Source organism: Plectrocnemia conspersa, unplaced genomic scaffold, assembly GCF_051122295.1.
Source record: "Plectrocnemia conspersa isolate PC_06_02 unplaced genomic scaffold, ASM5112229v1 ptg000012l, whole genome shotgun sequence".
Classification (NCBI taxonomy): domain Eukaryota; kingdom Metazoa; phylum Arthropoda; class Insecta; order Trichoptera; family Polycentropodidae; genus Plectrocnemia; species Plectrocnemia conspersa.
In genome coordinates this window covers 15,135,783-15,151,637 of record NW_028277176.1, presented here as the reverse complement: position 1 = coordinate 15,151,637, position 15,855 = coordinate 15,135,783, and the positions used below count along the sequence as shown (strand labels likewise).

At 29.2% G+C, this 15,855-nt stretch overlaps 1 protein-coding gene across 2 annotated transcripts in view; it reads left to right on the top strand.

The window, feature by feature from the left end:
• Positions 1–15,855, top strand: part of LOC148228357 (uncharacterized) — a 44,809-nt gene that overhangs the window by 11,176 nt on the left and 17,778 nt on the right. For both annotated transcript variants that reach the window (XM_088200983.1, XM_088200982.1), the window contains exon 2: positions 9,555–9,743. In XM_088200983.1, the coding sequence (XP_088057109.1) occupies positions 9,683–9,743 (61 nt within the window). In that variant the 5' untranslated portion in view covers positions 9,555–9,682. The remainder of the gene's footprint in view (positions 1–9,554; positions 9,744–15,855) is intronic.

Sequence of the window (15,855 nt, the reverse complement as noted above, 5' to 3'; positions counted from 1 at the left end):
AAAAATTCAGAGAGACCAGATCAGTTGGAGACGCTAAGCACACTGATCGTACAAAAACAAGCCGTTCAAATGTCAATATCGAAGCAGTGCGTGAGAGTGCTGGTGAAAATCCCGGAACATCAATTCGACGTCATGGACAAGAATTGCAAATTTCAAGAAGCTCTTTACAGCGTGTACTCACAAAAGATCTGTGTTTCCATGATTACAAAATTCAATTAAGACAACAACTGAAGCCTAATGACCATGCACAGCGAAGAGAGTTCGTTGAATGGATTATTGAACATCAACAAGTGGATGCTGAATTTTCGAGAAAAATCATACTAAGCGATGAAGCACATTTTCACCTTGAAGGCTTCGTTAATCGCCAAAATTGCCATGTTTGGGGTTCGGAGAACCCACATTTGCTTGTTGAAAAAGTAATGCATCCACACTGTTTGGTGCGGATTTTGGGCTGGAGGCATCATTGGACCATACTTTTTTGAAAATGAGGCTGGTCAAGCAGTGACTGTTATTGGTGCTCGATATCACAGTTGTTTCTGCCGAAATTGGATGATATTGATGTGGTCAATATGTGGTTTCAACAAGACGGTGCCACGTGCTGTACAGCTCGTGAAACAATTCAATTACTGCATCATACATTTTCTGGTCGCGTTAATTTTGGGACACCATTTATATTAATATATGTATATATGTATGTATATTTTATTTGTAAAATATTTAAAGAATATAAGATGCTCACAAAGGAATGCAATATATGACCTTCAATGGCATTCTTTAAGGCTAAACAATAAACCGTTAAAATAAATCAACCTTGTAATATACTTAAGGTTTAGTTACTCTGTACAAAAAATATATTTTCATACATTTTTTTCGATTACTCATTATATTAGTATGTAAGTACATAATTTTTTTATATGTACTAGCTCTATAGAATAAAATATATGTTGATAACCAGTTTAGTTTTTATAATAATATTATTTATTTTAGGCATTTGTGACACATGCAAAAAAAAAGTATATAACCAATACGAGTTTGATGATCATTTGAGCTTACATTGAATCTGTTTTCATTCGTAAATAATTATTAAATTTTATGCTCTTTAAGAAACTCATTTTTTAAATATACTTAATATACATATGTACATATATATGTAACATAACTAGAAATATATTCTTATTCATAATTAAATAAGGCTCTTTACAGTTTAGTAGAACGTATAAATTGCTTTAGTATTCCATGAAACTGTTGAAGAACATAATCGATTTTTTTTAATTCTCCATATATTTATTTTTCTCGCAATCCGTAATTAGCGATACTTACTAATCGGCATGTAATTGTCATTAATGTTTATGAAGTAACGGTTTTTAGATTAAGCATCTAAACCACTGACATGTCACGTATCAGTACACGGACGTCGTTTTTTATTATTATTTAACTACAGTTATTTTGTCTGTAGTTAAGTTTCTGATTCTTGTATAATTTTCACAAGCATATGCAAAAAATATTAATTTTAAATTCATTTTAGAATCATTAGCGTATTTAATGATATTTTTTTAAATTAACCGTATTATTATTTTTTTAATTTAGTTATTGTACTATATTATACGCATAGTGGAACTAACGAGCCTCTACATTATCTGAAAATAATTTCATAATGATTAAATTCGCATCCGTTATTTCATTGAATTGGTGCAAATGTTGATTACCATTTAATGTTATACATTTTTTCATTTATTATTATAATTGCTACAAATATAGTTATCTGGTGAATAACAAATCTAGCTTTGCATTCAAGGTGAATGTCGGTATAATGACAAACAATTATGGCTATTATATCATATATGGAACTCGACACAAATAAGAGATTATTTAATTTGAATGTAAAAAAATTAAAGAAGCAGCTGCACGCTAATAAAGGCCGGCGTTGGCGAAAAGAGCCAATAGGAAATTCGGTCAACTGCCAGATATCAAATCTCGAAGCCAAACTTGACTGTCTCGATTTTTTTTTCGTCTCCGCAAATTTGTGTCGTCCCAGAAAAAAAAACATAAGCAAAGAAATCTATGTCCGTATCCTGCATTCTAATCTTGCATCTTCAAAGTGCACTTTCTCCGTTTCCGTAAATGTCTCGGAACAATTTACGAAATTGTTTTTGACAATAATAATACGTTCCACTTTCCCTTTGCTGCGTATTCGAGATCCGGTCCTTGAAATCCTAAAGATAAATTTTTAATATATAAAATACGTGTTTTGTAACGCTCTTGGTGAATGTGCACTATAGCTGAAGATATTTATCAAATATTAAAAAAGAGGTAAATTTTTTTTTAAGTATATAAATATATTATATAATCTTTTTTAAATAATCCAAAAATATTATTTTTAATTTTTTTTTATTCAAAAACGACTTTCTTCAATGCCTAAAACTTTATAAATTTAATGTATGTTTCTCTTATGTCTATATTTAAAATGAATTGTTTCCTCAATTAAATTTTATATTTATCTAAGTAATTATTCAGAATCTCTGCGCTAATTTATGTTACCGAACATTAAAGCAACACAGTTAGTGTTTAATAAATAGAATCTATACAATTTAGTCAACATATTTTATTTGATTAAAATTCTAACATACAAATTATGTTTATCTATAACACCATAATAAATATTATTACATAAATTTACTATTAAATATGAGTATTTTTTATATGTTATTAAATATAATACAATATTGTATTCTTCAAATCATTTTGGAATTATAAGTTTACTTTCATGATTATTGCACATTGTATGAGAAAGTAAATAAATGACTTGGTATTATTATTTAATTTGTCAGACTATATACAAATTTTATTTTGAGCGAAAAATATGCATGCATTAAATTATATGCTGTTTTGTACATAACGATAAAAAGTAAACTTTCTTTGTAATAATTCAAGCATAGCGTATGCATAATGAATCGAAATTTATATATTTACTAAATAATATATAAGAACTAAAACTAAAATGATTATTGACCAAAATAATATATTATATATTAAAATAGTGTTTTTTAATGCTTTTTCTATAGAATTATATAAAGTTATAAATTTTTTCATTGTTGGTTTTTTAAACTGTTGTTCAGCCGCAAACCCATAGTGGGAGGTAAATGGTCAATTAAAGAAAATCAAAAGCGTTTTGTCCAATCTGAGCTCAGATTTCCACCACGTCCAATTGCTTAATAATGGCGGATCGTGACAAATTCGCTCGCAGACTGTTTTTAAATTGTCTCTTTAAAACTCGCAAATTAGCCACAAGTGAATGATTGTTCAACGCATTACGCGAAATCTTATTTTTCGCGAAAATTAAGACACGTTCATTACGAAACACCTTACACATTAGTATAAAAGAATATGAATAAAATAAGAACTAAATAGTTAGGCATTGAAGGTTACGTTAACACGACGTAAATATCATACAATATATACATAAGTGTTCACGTCACGACAATCAAAAAGCTTTTAATAAATGCAATAAGCTTTAAGTGGTTACGCTTTTGCACTAAACTTTTTATACATACATATATAAACCCCAATAAAAGTTACTCCAATACACACATATATAATATTAGTAAGATAAAAAAATTCATAGTAAAAATCTTAAAATATTAAAATAGTAGGGGTGAGATATTCTTTTGACAATCGGGGGCCTTATTGTCTAAGATCACTCTAATAACTCGAGAGTAACCGAGTTAAATCATCGGAGCAACCGAGGTCAGACAATTTTTTAAATAATAACCCATGATATATATACCTTGTTAAAAGCTTTCTCAAAATCTGTTTTTATTTTAATAATTTATTTGTAAATCCAAAAAAAGATATATTTGTCATTTTAATCGATGACATTTCATTTTTCTTGTAGCTAAAAAAATGATTTTCTGTAAATTTACATAGTTAAGAGAATTTTGCACAGTCAATGCAAAAATGTTTGCTTTTTAATAACAGTAACAATGATAAGTATTTAGTGAAATCGATACTTTATTTTGGTGGCTACAGTTTGTTACCTTCTTTGAGTGCAATCTGTACTCACTAAATATACTCTTCTGTGACATTTGCATGATCTTTTTTGTTTTCCTGAATTTTTTTATTATCCTCAGTGAAGAATTATTAAAAAAAATGTAACGAACCACAATTAAATTGACGCGGCACCCAAATCTTCAAGTTCTAGTTCAATTCAAACTTTTGCAAATGTTTTAAAACAGTAGTGAATATTGGCAGCAAAGTTTGGTGTTTGACCAATTCTTGTTTCACCATAAAATATGTTCTCTATTTTAAAATAAATTTTGACATTATAGTGTCCTGTCCAAAATATATGCGAATCGACTTTCTATACATATAAACATCAATAGCTGCGATTCTTAAACTGTTTGTTCCGTGGACTCCAGATAAAACAACACTTCGCAAAAATAAAATTTTAATATAAATATAATTTAATATAATTTTTTTTAGATAAAATATATATATTTAGTATTAAAAGGTTAGCCACTTTATTCACTGTTAAGCCCAAGTTGTACGTATGATGGCTAAGGCCAAGAAAGTGCGTTAACGGCCAACAAGCGCGCGGTTGGAATCGACACTGCCGTTTTTCCACCACATAATAATTGTTTTGATTTTGGTGCACTTGGAGGACTATCTAGTAAATACTAAATATATATTTAAATATATGTACAGGTCAACGCCAATTTTACAAAAGTAATTAAAAAATATTAACAAAACAAAGATTTAATTATGACTACAATGCCTATCAACTGCGTGTACTTAAATGAAAATTAACCATCTTTTATATGACATGACAAGCTATGCTTATTGAAGAGTTGTCATTGAACTCTAAGGTTCAGAAAGCAATAAAATCAACAATAATTTGCAACCAATTTTAAAACAAACGGAGCTGCATTAAAAAATACACTCTTTCTTTGATTAATAATGCTTATTGTGAAAGTACTTCCTAAGAAATGGGTGCTTTTGAAGGCAATGTTCCAGTCCTTCTATTTCTTTTAGTATGTATAAAAAAGGCAAAAGAAATACATTCATCGCAAAATCTGTTATTTGCTGTCAGTTTTTATTTTTTTTATAAATATATTCTTGATATGATTTGGCCCCCCATTTAAACTCTCTCTCTCCCCCCCCCCCCTTTTCTTGGCAGGCCTGCCTGTTCTAGAACAAAAGCCGAATATTGTTTACTTTTTAGTAAATCTGTTGTAAAAATTAAACGGTTATGGTCAAGGAATGACATGTTTTATGACCACGCATATAGATTTGTAACGTAAAATATATTTTTTTTTAATTCCCAAGGCTTCGGTGGTAAGTTTAGAATTACGAATAACTTTGAAGAAACATTAATATGCTGAGATTAGAACTTGTGTTGCCCATATTGAACATATTGACGATAATTTATTAATTTTATGGAGAAACGCAAACTTATTAATTTTTTTAAAGCATGACAAACTTTATCAAAAGTTGGCGATCGCCTTTCGGTTGACACGCGTCTATGACGTTTTTATTACCTATTCTGTTTTCGACAGTGGTTCGGTTGTCCGTAATTTGTGTCTAAGTGAAACTATATATAGTGACTGATAATTTTGTTTAATTACTTATTTAGTAATTTTATTGTGAAGTTACAGTAAAGTTATTTTTTAATTATTATTGTGAAAAAAATAGTGCTGTGGCTAAATATAGTGAAGATATGAATATAGTAAGATATAAGATATGTTTTGTAATGATAGTGTATAATCGTATATTGGGCGACAGTCAAATGGGCGATTCAAAATGGGCGACAGACAAACGGGCGATGGTCTTTTGGGCGATACAATAATAATGCATTACAAATAAATGTGATGCAAATCATGATCTTATAATTAATTAAATAATTAACGTAATTAAATACATACGAAAATATAAGTAATATTTTTTAGAAAAGAATTAAAAGATGAAAACATTATTCGGTCTAAACAAAATATAATATACCTACATAAGATTTATGTATATGTATATTTACTTATTATTTGTGCATATTTAATCATAAAATTAATCACTTAAACAGTTTGATTCTTTTATTAAAGAATTTAAGAGAGTTACCCGATATCATAAAACACTTAGGCTAAAGTCGGTAATTTTATTATAAATACCAACCAAAAAAATGTTTATAGTGGGACCTTACGCGAATTTTTTTTATGTTTTGAGCCTTGGAAACTACTGTGAGAACAAACTTTTGGAATTCCCAAAAATCGCATATTTTACAGTTATCTATTTTAAATTAGATAGGATTGTTATATATAAATATAATAACACAGAACTAGCGCTGATAAGTGTTTATCGTGGATTTCACCCTTTACGCGATTTTTTTTATATTTTGAGACTTTTAAATTACTGTGAGAACAATCTTTTGGAATTCCCAAAAATCGCATACTTTACCGTTATCTATTTTAAACTGGATAGGGTAGTTATATATAAATTTAATAACCCAGAACTAGCGCTGATAAGTGCTTATCGCAGATTTTACCCTTTACGCGATTTTTTTATATTTTGAGAATTATAAATTACTGTGAGAACAAACTTTTGGAATTTCCAATATAATTTTTCGTTTTAACCCTTTATAGGACACATATTTTTGTTTTATTTACATTTTTTAAAAATGAATTAATATCTTATTTGTCGTTTTAGGCTGCAATATTCTAAATTAAGTCAACTTTATATTGAATGGTAAACTGACCTACGAATGTACGTTATCACGGGTGCTCTTGTAACATTAGGTTCATTATTAAAAAAAAAACATAGGAAAAATAAACCTTAATTTTGGTGGTATATACATTTACCACTTTGTTCAAGGTGTCCTATAAATAGTTAATGTATATTTTATTAATATTTACAATAAAGCAAGGCGTGCAAGTTTTTTTTAATTTCTGTCGCCCAATAAACCATCGCCCAATTGACCGTCGTCGTCGTATAAAATTACAAACAAATACATATTTATCATACAGCTAATCATTAATAAAAGTTTTGTCTATTTTTAATTAAGAAATATATAAAATAATATGACACTAACTGCAACGTTCCATTTGCCCTTCGATGGGGCGATGAGACTAATATTAGTTTATATAAATATAGATATCTTGTGGGTTTCTTTAATTTTGGAAAAAACGTACAATTTGTAATTCTGCGAGCGATGTAAGCTGGCTTCGTTCGCAGGTAGATATATCTAAACCTAAAACCGAGCGGCATATTGTTATTTGTGTATATTTATGGTTTAAACATTTTTCGGTCCCATAAATATTTTAAAAAGGGTCGTCACCCTATTGTGTTAATTTATTGTTATGGATTGCCAACCAATGGTACTTGAGAGAACCAAAAAAAAAAAAATGTAATTTAGAAAAATGCAAGTATTTGTTCTGATTTCTTCGTTTTTGATATTAGTTTATTCATAGTTATGCTCTACATATATAATTTTAATTTTTAAAAAGAATTTAACATTTTTCATTTTTCCCGAGCTGGCGACATACCTAGTACGAAAACGATTACGAGTGCAAAGGGTTAAAAGTGCTAAACAGAAGATTTCTTGCTACTGATCTCAAGATGCAAAAACCATGGTGTTGATCAATTATTTAATATGGGTTGAAGCATACTTATGAATTATGATTTCGAATGCTAAAGCATTCATGCCTAGTGTTGATAAATTCGACACCCTTTTTTGTGTATGAGTCACGAATAATACCATTAACCACTTATGTGGTATCTTTCAAGACATCGATTTCGAGATTTTGTTTTCATTGTTACAAGTAGTGTAAAAACCATTTAATAAACAGTATGCTATTTACTCTCTCCATAGTTGATCATAAAAATTAAGTATTAATTTACTTATAATAATCATTCATTCATTTTTATTGCATTACGATACATAAATATGTATATATTGTCACCGATACATTAATTTTATTGTTATGAAGATCAACGAAAATACATGATGATGTCATTCCACTTTCATAGTAAAAGTAAAAGATAGGATCTAGAACAGGCTATGAATCAGCCCACAAAGCAAAAATTGTTGAAGTTTTTCCATCGCCCACGACACAAAATTAGCGAATTAGCTCGTGTCAAATGGAGAACACGTTGCTTATTTAATTTGACGATGATTCTGCCAAATGGCATACAACATCCGCGCATACAAATTTAAAATGACCGATTAAGTCACATTTACAACACAAAACGCAAACCCTCGGAGCGTGGCGACGGGGATGTTGCAACTTCGCTGACGCAAAGCATTGACGCGCCGCCATGCGAATAAAATCCCAAAATCGCACCCGAAAATTGAGATCATGGTTACTCCGATGAACCTTCACGCTAAGGAATTTTGGAAAATTTTTGAAGCAGCAATAGATGAAACAAGAGAATATAAAAATATTAATATTTTTTCTACTGTTTTTTTCTATTGGCAATTATATTCTAATAATAAACAAATTACGTGCGTTAACTGTTGTTATAAAATCGATTTTTCGAGCATCGTTACTTACGATAATTAATCGATACAGGTACGTAACGTAAAATCCATAATAAATATACCATTACGTGTATACCATAAATCGTTTACCGCAAATCTTCTTGATTTGCTCGTGTGTTAAATCAATACAAAATATTATACATCTTCACAATTAGGAAGCGATGAAGGAAACCGCCTATTCGACAAAGAGAAGATCTTTTCTCTTAAGATTTCTCCGTTGTTGATTGTAATGGTTTTTCTGGGTGTGCGAGAGAATTTATCTTTTTTGTTACATAAACGCACTTCCTTACAGGAAATCGTCAAAACACTTATCAGTCATCGCAAATCCAAGATAACAATAATCAGTTGCTATAGCGGAGAAAGGAATTAAATAAGTTACATAATAGTTAGTGCAAATAAATGAGATTTATCTGGTGTTATCGCAAAGTTTGGTTTAAATTTACAAATCAATCCCGTATTAAATCGAGTTCAAGGATTGATACCTGTTTTAATGCAACTTTTATTTTATTTATCTCATTTTGACTCATTACAGTAAGAGTAATGGAGTACGACAAGATTTCTATTTTTCGTTCATCCCGAGTGGATTCTGCGTTTTTGCATCATTAATTTTGCCTTCTAGATTTTATTGAGAAATATCTCATAAAATTATAAAAATACTGTTAATTTTTATTATATCATCTTTGCACTATCAAAGCATAAATAACTTTTAAACTGCTAAAAAAAATTAAAAATAAATATTTTTTAATTTTGCGCCACTGTTAAAAAAGTATGTTTTCTTATAGCCCTTAATATTTTTAGAAAAATAAAATATTTAATATTTTATAATTTAACACTTTTTGACAGAACCTTACACTTGTTATCATAACCAGTTTTTTAGTAAAGGTTAGCCGAGCCTAGGTCACTCTCTTCATTTAAATGAATAATTCCACCTGTCCGAGGTACTATAAGCACATTAGAAAGCCACTCGTTGCCAAATTATCGTCAATCCATAAACGAATTACTAACGTTGTGTAATGTTGTTCTTCATCCACAGAGACATCGCATAGCCGACCAATAATTGATTTAGTGGTGAAAGTGGATGTTGGCGACAGAACGTCAACCGTCAGTGATCAAAGAACGAGAGGACAGAGCATAGGCGATATGTACTGATGGAGAAAGGAAATGCGCCTATTTCTGGAGACGACCGTTTTGCTAATTACTCTCCGTTGCCTCGCCGGAGCTGGTGAGTTAACTAACTATAACTAAGTAAATTGAATGGCATGCCAGTGAAAGTACAATGAGTGCAAATGCACCGACACATTTCCAAGACAAGGTAGCAATGAAATGCGATATTGGGCTGAAAGTAAAATCTGTCAGCGTTCCACTGCGGTCGGTTGAGAACGAGGGTGACATATCAAAGCTAAATAACTTGTTTTGGTTGATTATGATATAGTATATTGAGTGAAATTGCATTTTTCGTTAATGCATTATGCACTCTCAAGAATCTCTAGGTTTATACCTTAAAATTAAAGGCGATTCATTGATAATTTATTTATATCATAAATAAAAAATATATAGTGTGCGTTGAGTATTTGCCAAACATTCGAGATGCATTTAAACCATATGTTGTTAAAATAACAACCATTTTAACTACACATCAAGTTTAACTCTTCTAGTTTTAAACTCACATCAAAATGTATTTGTATTTTGGTAATTGTCTAAGCCTTGATTTACTTTATTAGTAAAAAAATAATAAAGAAATATAAAATGTGGGCTTAGAACATAGTCTATCATCTGATACAGACTTCATATATGTGTTTGTTATAAAAGTGCTTTAATTTGATTTTATTTAAATTATTCATTTATCCGTGAGATTAGGAAAATCTGAGAAAACCTAATTTGTCATGATCGATCAGAATTATAAATATATAATTACCACTTATTCCAATCACAAATATAGGATTTGAACATAGGTCTTTCATGTATTATTCTAAAGATATATTTTTCTATTCGAATTTTTATATATATTTCTCTATATATTGCTTTTTAAATGTAAAATTGTAGTGGATCAACCAGAATATTCATTTTATTTTATAAAAAATGCTCTCTGTGATATGCTTATATTAAATATAATGTCTAAAATAATTTATTTACCAATCAATATCCAAAATTAGTATGAGAACAAGTGCATTAACCCTTTTGATATATTTTCAGAATATATTTCAATAAATATTTTTTTATATGAAAGTATATTTCGAATATCCATTAATATAAGAAATCAAGCTTTTCCGTATAAAGCAAAAAAATGCACACGCTCCGGTGATGTACACTTAGTGTACATTTGAAAAATGTGTAAAATTAGTAATTCAAAATTGCAAAAATACGAATAATATTTCATAATAATCATTACGATAATTAGTTAAGGTCGCAATTGTTATTGTAATATAAATGCTCGCAATTATTCTATTTAAATATATACGGAGAAATCAGAATTGTTCGGTTTTTAGACTTTCAAAGTATATTTAAAAGTTATTTAATACCTGCCATATTAATTTTCGAATTATCACTTAATCAAATTATTAGAACATTAGATTCGGAATATTTGTACATATTACTTTTGGAACATATCCGAATACACTTATGTAGTAAAATAAAAACTCTTAGCTGTGGGAAACTGTAATAAACAACAGTAAATAAAATTATCTTTTAGAACAACCTTTACCATTAGATTTTGTCTTTTTTTCAATTTTTTTATAAATTTTTAATTCAAAAATTATTATGTTAAATAAAACTATTATAATATTTTTACTTAAATCAAACAACATGATTTCTTAAAAGTTGTCCCCATAAAAACCAATACACTCTTCAGCGTTTCTTTTAATGCTAAAATCATTTATGAAATGTACTATTTGATATCGTCTTTTACTCAGATAGCGATTTTGCCTTATCTCCTCTATGGTCGCAAAACGTTGTCCTTTCGATGTCTTATTGATATTCGGAAACAGGAAAAAGTCTCAGAAAATCTAGATGATGTAGTTTTTGGTTGAAAATTCATAAATTAGTTCTGTGTGAGCCGTTATGATGCGTTATCGTGGTGAAAAAATCAAGAGTTGTTTGCATACAATATGGTCGTAATTTTCGAGTTGTTTTACGCAAACGACATAATAATGAAAGGCAATTCACCTTATTTATCAGATTATATAGTACTTTACCGTTATAATCGAAGAAAATTGTGAGGAGAGCCTTGAGTACCGATCGAACTTGACGTGATTTTTTTCTCTAGACTCTTTAGAAAGCTACCATTGAGACGATTGGATCTTTGTTTCAATGTAGTAATTCAATAGAGTGATTAGGTGAATGAACACTATGTCCAAATTAAATATTTCGGAAAAGCAGACTTTTCTAATGTATTATATAAAATAAAATTGTAGAACGAGCTGGCAAGTGAATTTTATTTTGCTATGTTTTGGTTTAAATACATAATAAACGTTTTCTTGGATTATTCGAGCACATGATTGAAAAATAGCTCATTTATTGCTTAATTACTTAATTAAATTTACATCAATTTATTCTTAACATTGATTGAGAATAAATGTATAGGAGTTTTAAATAAAATTTATAATATAAAAAAAAAAAAATTTGCCATTTTTATATAAAATTTATGAAATATTTAAAGCATCTAATGGTTTATATCTTAGTTACATTTATATAGTTCATAAGTATGTCAACTACCATTCTTGTTATAAGTATATTCTTTATAAACATGAACCAATGCAAGGATTGAAATCAAGCACGTTTATAAAACACCCACATGCTGTATATATCTCGAGAAACTCTAAGATGCTGTATCGAACATAATATATTGCATTAACCCAGATAGTTAAAATTGAAAGTTAAAAGTATACGATACACATGAAAGTAGTAAAAGATCTGTATTCCATTTTGCAATGGAATATGGGCATTACCACAATAGTCTTTTAAGAGCTAAAAGGTATTCTATGTATACAAGCAAACTTACTTATATCCGTAATAGTACATACTACTATACTTAACTGCCTGCAATAGCTTTAAACGGTTACCCACTAATCGATCAAATATTACATCTGAAGATCAGATTTCATAAATATTTTTTAAACGTTATTCAATCGTTGATATTTGCGATCGGCATTCCATTATGGTAATAGAAAAATGTGTTTCGCCATTATTGATTCGCCGAGTGTCAGGAGAAATCGTCGGTTTCATTCTGAGAAAAATCCATGCTGATAATTCTGTGTCATCGTTCGAAGACAATGAGCACTGTTATGCATTCATTAACGCGAAAAAAGTATAAATAAATAAACAATATAAATCAGATTCACGAACAAGTCGTTCGAGAATCGAATCGGTCTCCGTAACGGGGTTACAGTTTAATTTACTGCTATGTCACTATCGAATAAATCAGTTAAATTATTTAGACAACGTTTTTATAGCCTTCAATTGACATCATAGTTAAATGTCAAAGCTACAACGTCAATTACTGCAATCATTACGTAATTATTTGCATTGACGAACGATTATATAGTAAATCTTCTGCTACAATCTCGTTTTAATCGCATATTATTATATAACATTAGCACTTGTATAGAACGGAAAAGCGAAAGTGTTAGTTATTTAGCATGTAATATATGTTAAATTTTATAAAAAAATAAATGTTTTAGTTTTATTGTCTTTTTATTAGGTCAAAAGCTATCTCATATATAATATGTAAACATTTTTGGTAGGTCAAGACTTTCTTATGACAGAATTATATAAATAGTTTTAAGAAATGCTGTGTTTTTTATTGATTAGCATAGCATTCTATAAATGTTGTTTATTAGTTTTATTATCACATCTGTAGCTTCTAATATTAAATATATAATTCTAAACTTTCTAATTTCTAATATAATATGCTATCATATAATATTTTGTATTGTATTTTTCTGCGTATGAAAATACTTTTATACATTAACTAGATTTATTTATTATTAAACAATAAGATTACAAAGCTTTTTTTCGAAAGTATATTATAGACGCTTTTATGCTTTGTAGGAAAAGTATTTAAAACGTATTCACCTTTGTGCATTTAAGAGGTATTTTAGAGCATTGGCACACTTTCATTATGAACATTGAAGAAAAAAAAAGAAAAAAGAAACGCCATCGGTCCAATTGGTAAATTTTTGGAAAGAACGCGAATTTAAGCATGAGAACGCTTTGTCAGTTATTCAAAGAGATTCACAAGAAACACACAAAGTAGGCTACGACATACATTAAGGGTGCAATTTCACACATTATCTTTGTTATGTCTGCATGATTCATGCACAAATTAATTATATTTTAATATTTTATAATAATAAAAAAAAGTTTTTCTAATATTTTGTGGACCCATTAAGTCTTAGTTATTATTGAAAGTTTGAGTGTTGTATTTATATTTCACATAAATTTTCACAACAAACCACATGCAATTCGAGTCAAATCCAATTATTTCCAAAATCGATTTGCAGGAGAAATATGCAAAATTTTGAAATGGCCGACGATGCACGATTACTGTTTCGTGGTACCCTTTCGAGTCGAACAATAAAAAGAAGCAGTTAATTACAGAGAGCGTAATGTTCTGTCCGTTATAAAAAAACTGTAAAATTGTGTCAAAAACGAGTCCGGTCACTGACCTACCACTCAAAAGACAGACGGAAGAAGGTAACTGCGAGTTTTCGATAACCAGTTACGTTATGTGCGAGAGATCCCAAAACCCAAAACCGTGGGTCCCAAAATTCTCCATACAACTGTGTCATAGCCCACTTACGTGTGTGAATATTTTTTTACTAGTACAATGTATTCTCATACTTATTTTTTAAATTCTTTTCCTCGTTTTTTTTTAAAGGCAATCCAATTACAATTACAAATGTCAATACGTGTGACAAAAAATTATATATGTCTTATAAGAATCAATGAGATTTTAAATCGTTCCTTCATTAATGTATTCAATGACTTCTAAGCAACTAACTGCGTTTAATTTTAATTTTTTGGGGATACCAATTCTTCAGCAACATAATAGAGCTTTTAACATTGTGCTGTGGTAATTCACTTATATTTAGTCAGTTTTCTGTTCTATACTACACAATCACTAATAGTAAATGAGTTTCATTAAATGATTACTAGACCCGTTCAAAGGCTTAGTCCTCTTCGCCTGTCTTTTCAAGTTGTCTACATTGCTGCCTTGATGTTGACGGGCTGGCACATCCCCAGAGTTGTATGCCTTAGACGTAATTTTTTATTTGTTATAATAAAATTTTCCTTTTTTAAAGAAAGCTTAAAATCTACGTATAGAAAATAAAATGTATCAGTTATCCGCTCACAAACATTAATAGTCAAAGAGAAAGGAAATATAAAAGATTTTAAGCATTGACAACCAAGTTAATAATAATTTTTTTCTACAAAGAAAATGTTGGATCGTTTTTTGTCTATATTTGCTGATTTTATTTATCGTGATCTAACAGGTAATCCCAATGCGTCATAATAGTAAAAAACAATACATAGTATTATTTTAATCCACAAAAAATATAATAAAAATAATTCAAATATAAAATGATATTTTCTATGAGCTTTTTTAAAATAATTTTAGACCAAGCTTAATAATAATTATTCATCATGATACTCTAGGAAAACTTAATCTGTGATGATCGATCGAACTTATATTTAAATAATTACTGCAAAATGCACTTAACACTGTTCCAACTACGTTTAAAAAATCTACTGTCCTTCAGTATGATTTTCTTAAACTAAACTAAGTGAGCAAACTTTTTCATTAGATTTCAATTAAATGTAATGGCAAATTATTTTTGATATTTCTTAAATACATAATGTTCACCAATAAGATTGATAACATTTGTTCTTTAATTGTGGTGGCCATACAGAGCCACGTTTGAATGGGATCCTATTCTTGACCAAACGTGATTATATAGACAATAGTGCGATCACACAGAGGCTCTCGTTATAACTCTCGTTAATACTAGAACTAAAGGGTTCCCTCATAAATAACACGCAAGGATTCTCCGGTGCATTGAATGAATATTTCTTTATTATGAAACGGTCACGAAAAACAATATATCACCGGAAGACAAATAGCACTGTAAGGCTACAATATTCCCGTTACACATACGCAATTCACCTCGGAGATATACATCAAGCAAATGTCACTTTCTAATGGCGTATACTTATTTCGTTGTTCTAAGGAGCGAGTGCAGCGATTGGCTGGATAATCGCTGAATGATTGTTTTTGTGATTTTTTAAAATTATTTCAAAATTTCATTGTTTAATTTTTGTATTTATTAAATTTATTA